This window comes from Vipera ursinii (assembly GCF_947247035.1).
Source record: "Vipera ursinii genome assembly, chromosome: 2".
Classification (NCBI taxonomy): Eukaryota; Metazoa; Chordata; class Lepidosauria; order Squamata; family Viperidae; genus Vipera; species Vipera ursinii.
This window is the reverse complement of record NC_139513.1, coordinates 120,428,331-120,440,609: the sequence shown is the minus strand read 5'-3', so window position 1 is coordinate 120,440,609 and position 12,279 is coordinate 120,428,331. Positions and strand designations below refer to the sequence as shown.

Below are 12,279 nucleotides of genomic sequence, written 5' to 3'. Positions count from 1 at the left end.
ATTCACTTCAGATTGGATTCAGCAGCAAACAAGGGTTAGAGTTATCGTGCTCCTCTGCCTTGCCAACCCATCCGCCTAGCATCTGACTATAGGACTATGGGTCCTAATAAGTTGTCTTTCTTTTGCTTGTTTGCTTTGTTTATTTTAGGCCAAACTTCCACGGGGAATCCATCAGGTGAGACCCCACCTGCAGAACATTGACAACGTGCCTTTGCTTGTTCCTCTGTTTACAGATTCCACCCCAGAAAGTAAGTGAGGCTCAGGCTGACTGGATTCTTTGTTGCTCAGACTGAAAGGCTCTATTATAAAAAGCTAGAGCAGGGGTCTTCAGATTTGGCAACTTTAAGACTTGTGGACTTCAACTCCCAGAATTCCTCAGCCAGCCCTGGCTAGAGGGTGCCGATGAAACAACAACTCTCTTTATTGGGGCTTCTGGATAGTTCAACGAGGAAAGACTTCTGGAAGACTGATTTTATATATGGTTAACTTTAGGAAGATTATTATATCCAGAAAGACAGTGAAATACTGAAATACCCACAGTGAAGGAATGGATGGTGAAGGTGGTGAAGCTGGTATTGTTAGCAAAACTGAACTCTCTTTCAGAGACAGGACAAGAAGTACTTCTTTAAAAGATGGGAAACCCTTTTATAGGTTTTCGCGAAAAATTTTAAAAAGTGAAATGGCAACTTCTGGATTTGACAGTTGAAAAAAGATTAACTAAGTGGCGGAAGGGATTATTGTAAGGTGAGGGAGGAGGGATAATGAGTTTGTTTGTAACTTCTATAAAGAAGGGTGGGAGTCACTTCTGTAACTATTTTTTTTTTTAACCCTCTTTTCTGCACTTTTTCTTTTCTGTTTTTTCTTTTCTTTATAATATTTCAGTATTTGTTTTTTACCTACGTAAAAATAAAAATAAATCAAAACGAATAAAGCTAGAGGGTGTCCACGGGGTAAGTTCTTTTTCCTTTTCCCTTGTCCAGCCATGTGTGAGATGATCAAGATCATGCAGGAGTATGGGGAAGTCACTTGCTGTTTGGGCAGCTCTGCCAACTTGCGCAACAATTGCCTTTTCATTCAGAGTGATATCAGGTAAGAAGAAAAAGAAAGCAGCAGCCTTTCAGGATTTAATCTTCTGACTTTGAGAGATCTATGACCTCATCCCTGATTTTTTGTTTCTCTGCTGTTTTTTTTTATTGCTCGGGCCATGCAAAACATTCCTCAGTCTTAAAAATTACCGTTTTTCTTTGCTTTGTCTCAGAGTGCATTCCATGCCTTTGAAAGTACAGTTACATGTTCTTCCTTGCAACCAAGAATGGAAGACAATTGTGGGTGGTCTGATTCAGGAGTGGGCAACCCAGTTCCTTCCAAAATCTTAACTTTCCTCATACCGTTAAGTCACGAAGGTGAAGTTTAGCACTAAATTGTGTGTTGTTGTTGTTTTTTTCCCTTCCTAGCCGCTTCATCCCCTTTTTGTGGTCTTGTAGGCCGGGCATTACATTTCTCTTAAGGTCAACCACAAATGTACTTCCATTTAGTTGTCAGGTAAAGAGATTCTGAGCTGAAAATCCAAATCATCATTTATACCAATGTATAGAGGATACATGAAGGAGCCGTGGACATTAAGTCAGCTCCAATTTTGCATTCCAGAATCTTTCCTCGACCTTTAATCTGTTCCTCATTGGCCAAATTAGTCTCTTGTATTATTCTAACATCTAGCCTATTATCTATGGCCAGTCTGCTTAGGTACTTACATTTATTTCTATTTCAGCCTTCTGTGTTGAATTGCAAAATATGGATCTGGGGTCCAATATCGTTCATCATGAGTTCCTAAAGGAACTGTTCTAGTCGAATTGCTGCCTCTGTAGTTTTTAACTGTGAGGAATGCAGCATTCAGTTTGGTCACCGTGTGTATAGATTTTTAGCTACTCTGTTCAGACGGAACATGGCCCAGGGTGTACCATCGTGGAGGTAGTCTACAGTTTATACCCCTCAGATCCCTTAGATATTGAATTATAACATCTGTTCCATTGCAGTTCTTTGGCTCCATATGATGGTGATTTTATTATTTAATTTGATATATTATCTCCTATATTGTCAGTGATTACATGACCTCTGTAGATGCCATACTCTGAATAAATAAATGTATAGAGGACAGTTGAGGTGTAAGGCAGTAGCAGCTGGGACACAATTTTTCGACGAAATTGCAGCTCTTGAATCCAGGAGAGTCCTTTCTACTGGGAATGGTATCCTCAGATTCTGGAAGTAGTATGTAGACGTCCTGATTAGTTGCCAATGATAATGGATCATCTCAGTCAGACACAAACATGTAATCCACAATTTTCATTGTTAGTTTACAATCAGCATCGTATTATTTTAGAGCATTTTTTATTTCATTATTTCTGGCTCCCCCCCCCCGTTGCATTAATCTTCCTTATGCCATTTTACCTATATAGCATTGCATTGGATCCTCTCTATCCCTCTCGATGCTCCTGGGAGACCTTTGGTTATGCTACCAGCACAAACCTGACCCATATTTCTGATGAGCTCACGCCTCTACAGCTCTCTGGCCAGCTGAATAGCTTATCCTGCTCCTTGTCTATTTGTCCTGAAGAAACAATTGGGATCATCAGACTTATAGAGCAAGTAAGCCCACTTTTCTTTCCAGAAGTAAAAGGAACAGTTTCTCATCTTAATTGGGATCATATCTTATTAATATTTCTGTTAGCTTCTAGAAGATTACATTAGACAAAAGTATCCTACTTGAAATCAATCTAGGTAAATTTCTAGGTAAAAATCGAGGTAAAATGCTTCCTTTTACTACTAATATATAATGGTGTCTGAATGTAATTCAATAGGTTAAGAAATTTAATGGTTCATTTCTTAAAGTTATTTTGAATTCTGAGAAAGCATTTGAAAGGTTAGAATGGGCTCTTTGCATTTTTTGAAAACTTATTTGATTAATTTTGATTAATTAAAAGTAGATTAATTTGTTGTATTCTCTGCCTTCCTCCATACATCTTTGGAAAGTATTTGCTCTGAAAAATTGCTTCCTAATAAAAGTATTGTTATCTATTATTGTAACAGTAGGCTCTGGTGTAGGTAATAGATTTGCTGCTTTGCTCATACATTAATAATATCCTAAAAATGTGTTCACTTTTAGGCCCGCCATGCAACTTATGGCATACGGAAGTGCTTCCTTTTTCTCCTGCAGTGTCAGCTGACTCTGGTCATTATTCAGGTGAGTTATCCTAAACAATTTCACAAAGCAGAAAAGGCATATTGGAAAGAAGAATGTAGCTTCCCAGAGACCCAATCACAGAAATTATTTATCTGTAGAATTCAGTATTAGATGGCTCTAATCCAATCTACCGTATATACTTGAGTATAAGCCGAATTTTTCAGCCCACTTTTTGGGCTGAAAAATTCCACTTCGGCTTATACTCCAGTCAACAAAAAAAACTTACCGAGGACTTGTGCGCGGCCGAGGCTTTGGTGCTTCCGGGATCGCCCGCACCTCTCCCAAGCCACCGCCGTCCGAGACCTGCCGAAGTTTGGGGAGGTTTGGGGAGGTGCGCGCGCACCTCCCCAAACTCCGCGCCTTGCCTGCCTGCTTCTTTCCGCAGCGGAAAGAAGCAGGCAGGCAGGGCGCGGAGGAACGGAGACTTGCCGACGTTTGGGGAGGTTTGGGCGTCTCCCCAAACCTCGGCAGGTCTCCGTTCCTCCTGCCGACCTTTGGGGAGGTTTGGGCGCCTCCCCAAACCTCGGCAGGTCTCCGTTCCTCCTGCCGACCTTTGGGGAGGTTTGGGTGCCTCCCCAAACCTCCCCAAACCTCGGCAGGTCTCCGTTCCTCCTGCCGACCTTTGGGGAGGTTTGGGCGCCTCCCCAAACCTCGGCAGGTCTCCGGTCCACCGCGCAGACCTGCCGACGTTTGGGAAGGTTTGGGCGCCTCCCCAAACCTCCCCAGGTCTCCGTTCCTGTTTGGGGAGGTTTGGGCGCCTCCCCAAACCTCCCCAAACCTCGGCAGGTCTCCGTTCCTGTTTGGGGAGGTTTGGGCGCCTCCCCAAACCTCCCCAAACCTCGGCAGGTCTCCGTTCCTCCGCGCAGACCTGCCGACCTTTGGGGAGGTTTGGGCGCCTCCCCAAACGTCCCCAAACCTCGGCAGGTCTCCGTTCCTGTTTGGGGAGGTTTGGGCGCCTCCCCAAACGTCCCCAAACCTCGGCAGGTCTCCGTTCCTCCGCGCAGACCTGCCAACCTTTGGGGAGGTTTGGGCGCCTCCCCAAACGTCCCCAAACCTCGGCAGGTCTCCGTTCCTGTTTGGGGAGCTTTGGGCGCCTCCCCAAACCTCCCCAAACCTCGGCAGGTCTCCGTTCCTCCGCGCAGACCTGCCGACCTTTGGGGAGGTTTGGGCACCTCCCCAAACCTCCCCAAACCTCGGCAGGTCTCCGTTCCTGTTTGGGGAGGTTTGGGCGCCTCCCCAAACCTCCCCAAACCTCGGCAGGTCTCCGTTCCTCCGCGCAGACCTGCCGACCTTTGGGGAGGTTTGGGCGCCTCCCCAAACGTCCCCAAACCTCGGCAGGTCTCCGTTCCTGTTTGGGGAGGTTTGGGCGCCTCCCCAAACCTCGGCAGGTCTCCGTTCCTCCGCGCAGACCTGCCGACCTTTGGGGAGGTTTGGGCGCCTCCCCAAACGTCCCCAAACCTCGGCAGGTCTCCGTTCCTGTTTGGGGAGGTTTGGGCGCCTCCCCAAACCTCCCCAAACCTCGGCAGGTCTCCGTTCCTCCGTGCAGACCTGCCGACCTTTGGGGAGGTTTGGGCGCCTCCCCAAACGTCCCCAAACCTCGGCAGGTCTCCGTTCCTGTTTGGGGAGGTTTGGGCGCCTCCCCAAACCTCCCCAAACCTCGGCAGGTCTCCGTTCCTCCGCGCAGACCTGCCGACGTTTGGGGAGGTTTGGGCGCCTCCCCAAACCTCCCCAAACCTCGGCAGGTCTCCGTTCCTGTTTGGGGAGGTTTGGGCGCCTCCCCAAACCTCCCCAAACCTCGGCAGGTCTCTATTGTGGCTTTCGTGCTTCTGCTACCCATTGCTAAGGTAAGCTACCTGTAAAACACACACGCACACACACACACACACACACACACACACACACACACCATTTTGTGATATTTTCAGGGAGTGGTTTCCTAAGTTAAGAAGGGCAAAATTAAGATAAGGAACGCTGGATTTGATTTTCATGTTCTAGCCACTGTACTAAGGCTACTAGAACAATTTCCATACAGCAGCTATTGTCCAATAAAGGAGAATATTTGTAGCTCTGGGTTGGAATGAAGGGTCCTTGGTGCTCTCTGAGCTTGGTTGTTTTCTTGAAGACATTTCATTACCTAAACTAGGTAACATCGTCACTGCTAGAGGTCTGTAGTATGTGGGAGTTCTCAGTGGACGACACAGTGGGCAAATATTGCACATATTTGCAGAACATAAGTCGACACTCTAGAACTGATTTTTGTTGATTGCCTCTCATTGTAGACCAGGGATGGGCAACTACTTAAGCCCCAGTTTGGTGATCCTCTGGAGAACACCACTAAAAGGCAAAGGAAAAGTGGTAAACGTTGGTTGAATAATTTCCTGCTGATTATGGATGGGGGAAAAAAAATGCTGTGGCAACTCTTCAGTGAAAGTTACAATATTGTAAACCACAAATCTCTTGAAGCTACTATCCTCCACAGAAATTAGTTACACTATGTTCGTAATGTCACTGTGTTATTGATCTGATTCTGGTGGTCCCTGACCACCAGTAGTATTTAAGAATAAATTGTTTGGGCGCCTCCCCAAACCTCCCCAAACCTCGGCAGGTCTCCGTTCCTGTTTGGGGAGGTTTGGGCGCCTCCCCAAACCTCCCCAAACCTCGGCAGGTCTCCGTTCCTCCGCGCAGACCTGCCGACCTTTGGGGAGGTTTGGGCGCCTCCCCAAACGTCCCCAAACCTCGGCAGGTCTCCGTTCCTGTTTGGGGAGGTTTGGGCGCCTCCCCAAACGTCCCCAAACCTCGGCAGGTCTCCGTTCCTCCGCGCAGACCTGCCAACCTTTGGGGAGGTTTGGGCGCCTCCCCAAACGTCCCCAAACCTCGGCAGGTCTCCGTTCCTGTTTGGGGAGCTTTGGGCGCCTCCCCAAACCTCCCCAAACCTCGGCAGGTCTCCGTTCCTCCGCGCAGACCTGCCGACCTTTGGGGAGGTTTGGGCGCCTCCCCAAACCTCCCCAAACCTCGGCAGGTCTCCGTTCCTGTTTGGGGAGGTTTGGGCGCCTCCCCAAACCTCCCCAAACCTCGGCAGGTCTCCGTTCCTCCGCGCAGACCTGCCGACCTTTGGGGAGGTTTGGGCGCCTCCCCAAACGTCCCCAAACCTCGGCAGGTCTCCGTTCCTGTTTGGGGAGGTTTGGGCGCCTCCCCAAACCTCGGCAGGTCTCCGTTCCTCCGCGCAGACCTGCCGACCTTTGGGGAGGTTTGGGCGCCTCCCCAAACGTCCCCAAACCTCGGCAGGTCTCCGTTCCTGTTTGGGGAGGTTTGGGCGCCTCCCCAAACGTCCCCAAACCTCGGCAGGTCTCCGTTCCTCCGTGCAGACCTGCCGACCTTTGGGGAGGTTTGGGCGCCTCCCCAAACGTCCCCAAACCTCGGCAGGTCTCCGTTCCTGTTTGGGGAGGTTTGGGCGCCTCCCCAAACGTCCCCAAACCTCGGCAGGTCTCCGTTCCTCCGCGCAGACCTGCCGACCTTTGGGGAGGTTTGGGCGCCTCCCCAAACGTCCCCAAACCTCGGCAGGTCTCCGTTCCTGTTTGGGGAGGTTTGGGCGCCTCCCCAAACCTCCCCAAACCTCGGCAGGTCTCCGTTCCTCCGTGCAGACCTGCCGACCTTTGGGGAGGTTTGGGCGCCTCCCCAAACGTCCCCAAACCTCGGCAGGTCTCCGTTCCTGTTTGGGGAGGTTTGGGCGCCTCCCCAAACCTCCCCAAACCTCGGCAGGTCTCCGTTCCTCCGCGCAGACCTGCCGACGTTTGGGGAGGTTTGGGCGCCTCCCCAAACCTCCCCAAACCTCGGCAGGTCTCCGTTCCTGTTTGGGGAGGTTTGGGCGCCTCCCCAAACCTCCCCAAACCTCGGCAGGTCTCCGTTCCTCCGCGCAGACCTGCCGACCTTTGGGGAGGTTTGGGCGCCTCCCCAAACCTCCCCAAACCTCGGCAGGTCTCCGTTCTTCCTGCCGACCTTTGGGGAGGTTTGGGCGCCTCCCCAAACCTCCCCAAACCTCGGCAGGTCTGCGCGGAAGAACGGAGACCTGCCGAGGTTTGGGGAGGTTTGGGGAGGTTTGGGGAGGCGCCCAAACCTCCCCAAACAGGAACGGAGACCTGCCGAGGTTTGGGGACGTTTGGGGAGGCGCCCAAACCTCCCCAAAGGTCGGCAGGTCTGCGCGGAGGAACGGAGACCTGCCGAGGTTTGGGGACGTTTGGGGAGGCGCCCAAACCTCCCCAAACAGGAACGGAGACCTGCCGAGGTTTGGGGACGTTTGGGGAGGCGCCCAAACCTCCCCAAACAGGAACGGAGACCTGCCGAGGTTTGGGGACGTTTGGGGAGGCGCCCAAACCTCCCCAAAGGTCGGCAGGTCTGCGCGGAGGAACGGAGACCTGCCGAGGTTTGGGGACGTTTGGGGACGTTTGGGGAGGCGCCCAAACCTCCCCAAACAGGAACGGAGACCTGCCGAGGTTTGGGAGGTTTGGGGAGGCGCCCAAACCTCCCCAAACAGGAACGGAGACCTGCCGAGGTTTGGGGACGTTTGGGGACATTTGGGGAGGCGCCCAAACCTCCCCAAACAGGAACGGAGACCTGCCGAGGTTTGGGAGGTTTGGGGAGGCGCCCAAACCTCCCCAAACAGGAACGGAGACCTGCCGAGGTTTGGGGACGTTTGGGGAGGCGCCCAAACCTCCCCAAAGGTCGGCAGGTCTGCGCGGAGGAACGGAGACCTGCCGAGGTTTGGGGACGTTTGGGGAGGCGCCCAAACGTCCCCAAACAGGAACGGAGACCTGCCGAGGTTTGGGGACGTTTGGGGAGGCGCCCAAACCTCCCCAAAGGTCGGCAGGTCTGCGCGGAGGAACGGAGACCTGCCGAGGTTTGGGGAGGTTTGGGGAGGCGCCCAAACCTCCCCAAAGGTCGGCAGGAGGAACGGAGACCTGCCGACGAGCCGTGGCTACACAGGGTATTCCTGTGTATTCAGGCTTGCAAAATGGCGGATCGAGCCTCTGCTGGCGGCAGAGGCTTGCAGAACGGCGGATCGGCTTATACTCGAGTCAATAACTTTTTCCAGTTTTTGGGGGTGAAATTGGGGGTCTCGGCTTATACTCGAGTCGGCTTATACTCAAGTATATACGGTAATTTGTTATTTCCTGATATATATTTTTCAAAATAAATGGTAGGGAAATGAAAGAAATGTGGAGGGTACTTTAGCAATTACTTTTTATAGGGAAAGAAGCACAGCAACAAAGGTTTATGTGTGTGTCCAGTAAGCAGATGCCCTATCTGAATTCCTATTGGTCTCTTTGTGAGTTTTCCTGTCAGTTTTTTTACATCAGCACAATTCTGAATTTTTCAAACAGAGCTACAGAATGTCACTATGGGGTATACAGTATGCCACTAATATTTCTCTAAAAATAAGTAAGTTGTTTTTCTCTTAAAAATAAATAAATATTGATTTTGAAAGCCTCGGAGATAGTCAGATTATACATTTCTTCTAGATCTCCTTGATGTTTTGTTGATTCCTCGATTTCCAGCTTTTCTTCTGATGATGCCTTTCGCTTTGTTGTATGTAGTTCTTGTCTTGCCTGGCACAACTGCCTCCCATTCTCAGTACCACTGACATATTGTGGCTTTCGTGCTTCTGCTACCCATTGCTAAGGTAAGCTACCTGTAAAACACACACGCACACACACACACACACACACACACACACACACACCATTTTGTGATATTTTCAGGGAGTGGTTTCCTAAGTTAAGAAGGGCAAAATTAAGATAAGGAACGCTGGATTTGATTTTCATGTTCTAGCCACTGTACTAAGGCTACTAGAACAATTTCCATACAGCAGCTATTGTCCAATAAAGGAGAATATTTGTAGCTCTGGGTTGGAATGAAGGGTCCTTGGTGCTCTCTGAGCTTGGTTGTTTTCTTGAAGACATTTCATTACCTAAACTAGGTAACATCGTCACTGCTAGAGGTCTGTAGTATGTGGGAGTTCTCAGTGGACGACACAGTGGGCAAATATTGCACATATTTGCAGAACATAAGTCGACACTCTAGAACTGATTTTTGTTGATTGCCTCTCATTGTAGACCAGGGATGGGCAACTACTTAAGCCCCAGTTTGGTGATCCTCTGGAGAACACCACTAAAAGGCAAAGGAAAAGTGGTAAACGTTGGTTGAATAATTTCCTGCTGATTATGGATGGGGGAAAAAAAATGCTGTGGCAACTCTTCAGTGAAAGTTACAATATTGTAAACCACAAATCTCTTGAAGCTACTATCCTCCACAGAAATTAGTTACACTATGTTCGTAATGTCACTGTGTTATTGATCTGATTCTGGTGGTCCCTGACCACCAGTAGTATTTAAGAATAAATTGTGGCTCCTGATCACAGAAACTTTATTCCCTTCCAGTATAGAAGTAGATGGGGGGTGCCTACAAAGGAGGAGGTGGTATGATAGATGACAGGGAAATGGCAGTTTCCCAGGAAGGAAGGAACCCATTCTCAGAAAGGGGGCAAAACAAGCAGCAACACAATCCCACACTGGGTCAGACAGATTAAGATTGCCGCTCCCTGGAATCTCCCAGAGAATATCTGCTGTGGTGAGAATAGTAAAGGTTTAGCTTGGCAAGATTCTGTTTATTGGTGTGAGCAACTTAAGAACTGAACTTTAGCTGGCATCTCTGTTATTCTTAGGGGTGAGTCTGACGAGATGTCCAAACAGTTTCATGTGCTTGTTGCATTCTAATGTTCTAGACTATCTTTCACATTAATTACCTCATTATTTTTTTCAAGTGTGTCCCTTCTGGGAAAGCCCCCTCATAGTTCCATTATGTCAATGGCCACTGGGAAAAACCTGACCTTCATTCCTAAAAAGGTAAGCAAATGTTTCAATTGGATGTCTTATTTGCTTGGAGTACAAGGAAACTTTACATAGGGTTAACTTTCTAGCCAGTTGCTTATAAATCATCCCACTCTCTTTCCAATGGATGCCTTACTGACCGAGCTCTAACTTCTGCAAGAGAATTCTCTTAGACTTCTGGGTGGGACTAAACAAATTGTCTTTCCTCTTTTGCATCAGATAGATCTCAATCCAATTATTTATTAAATTTCTTTGCTGCTGACTCACAAACAATACAACACTTGTATTGTAATGTAATGGTAATGATTTTCTCAGTATGTTTGCTAGAAATTCACATCTAATCTCTGTGGTTGATTTTCAAGGGCTCTTCTCAGTGACTGAGAAGTAACTGAATCTTCTGGACTCTATACCAGGCGTCTTCAAACTTGGTCCTTTTATGACTTGTGGACTTCAACTCCCAGAATTCCTCAGCCTGGCTGAAGAATTCTGGGAGTTGAAGTCCACAAGTCATAAAAGGACCAAGTTTGAAGACCCCTGCTCTATACCATTGAGAAAGCCACCCAAGAAGTCAGCAGTGCATTTCTCCAAGTCACTAGGAAATGGCTAATTTCATCCTTCACAGACCACAGATCATCAGTAGCAACAGCAGCCATGGGACCCCCCCTAGGCCTATCAAGTTTATTTTAAGTAGCAGCCCAATTACATAGTGGTGCAACTGGTAATTTGGCTCTTTTGCAGTTGCAACTCAGCTAGTGCAGGGAGAGTGTTTGGGTCATCTTCCACACATAACACTGGTCTTCTTGGCAATGTTTGTAGACTCAGCATTACTTCCTCTTCTGCTTCCTGTTGAAGTTCAGCCTCACCATCTGCTCCTGCTTGGCTTGTTTTGGCTACTTGCTGCAAGATTACTGTGCAAACTTCAACTCATCTGCCTTCAGCGTGAATGTCACAGGCTGCTTCTCCCTCGTGCTGCAAAGGTAGGTTTCAGGGATCTCTTGGATGTTCCCAAATGTACCAGCTGGAAGAATTGTGCTGTAGTATATGCAGCGTTTAGCTTGACGTTTTTTTAATATTTTATTCCAAGTTGGCATAGTCTACAATATTTTTCCCAGAGATAAAAAAAGAGAAGTGTGAAGAACCATAGAGTAACTGCTTGTTCCAGGCTGTGTGGCTGAGCATATGGGCAAAAAATTAAATTCCTAGCTTCTAGATACTGGTTATGTTAATTCACCTCTGCGCTCTCTGGATTTCTGAGATCATCTCAGATTTAAATCTGTCATGTCCAAGAGGTTGTTGGTGCCATAATTTACTCTAGAAGATAGCTTTCTCACATTGCAATAGCTTTCATGGTTGGTAAAGTATATGTAGGTGTTGTAATTTAGCCAATGCTTTCTCTTTCACTCACTCACTCACTTTCATTCATACACACATACACACAGGGACACATTATCATTTCAGGCAGTCCTTGGTCACCGGCTGCCTTATTGTAATGCTATGTCCATGACCGTCTACGGTTGACCAGTTAATCCAAAGAAAGAAGGTATCTAATCTGAATCGCAGAAAGCCATCTCACCTACTGATAAGGCCCCGTCCCGCTCCATTCCTTTACGGGGAGCGTCTTTTATGCTTTCAACACCGATCCATCCTTAAATGGTTTTTTCTTTTCTTTTCTAGTGGAGCAGAACGCCACCCCGATTGGTTTGGAACTTTCTCCAGTGTACTTCTCCTAGCCCAGAAATTTACAGCTGGAATGATTGTCTTACACATTGGTAAGCAATTTTTAGCCCTTACTTCATATTGCAGGGGTGTCAAACTCAATTTCATTGAGGGCCACATCAGCACTGCAGTTGCCCTCAAGGGGCCCAGGTGAGTGTGGCCTGGGTGGGCGTGGCCTACTGGGTGGGCGTGGCTAGAGTGCGTATGGCCTACTGGGTGGGCATGGCCAGCTCTACACTGTTCGCATCAAGGGTGCCTATGGGGGCCTGGGCAGGAGTGGGAGAGATCTGAGGGTCTCTGGCAGAAGGAGGGTCTCTGGGCCAGGGCCAAGGCAGCAGGGGCCGTTCCCTCACTGTTTCCAGGATGGCTTCACGGGCCAAATGAAACCACTTTGCGGGCCAGATCCGGCCCCCGGGCCTTGTGTTTGAGATGTCTGTCATA

At 48.7% G+C, this 12,279-nt stretch overlaps 1 protein-coding gene across 1 annotated transcript in view; it reads left to right on the top strand.

The window, feature by feature from the left end:
• The window catches only part of TMEM94 (transmembrane protein 94), a 98,072-nt gene that overhangs the window by 79,311 nt on the left and 6,482 nt on the right, over positions 1–12,279 (top strand). The window contains exons 22-29 of the mRNA XM_083351373.1: positions 149–248; positions 981–1,089; positions 2,454–2,643; positions 3,161–3,238; positions 8,830–8,915; positions 10,056–10,137; positions 10,939–11,099; positions 11,797–11,891. Of these exons, the coding sequence (XP_083207499.1) occupies positions 149–248; positions 981–1,089; positions 2,454–2,643; positions 3,161–3,238; positions 8,830–8,915; positions 10,056–10,137; positions 10,939–11,099; positions 11,797–11,891 (901 nt within the window). The remainder of the gene's footprint in view (positions 1–148; positions 249–980; positions 1,090–2,453; positions 2,644–3,160; positions 3,239–8,829; positions 8,916–10,055; positions 10,138–10,938; positions 11,100–11,796; positions 11,892–12,279) is intronic.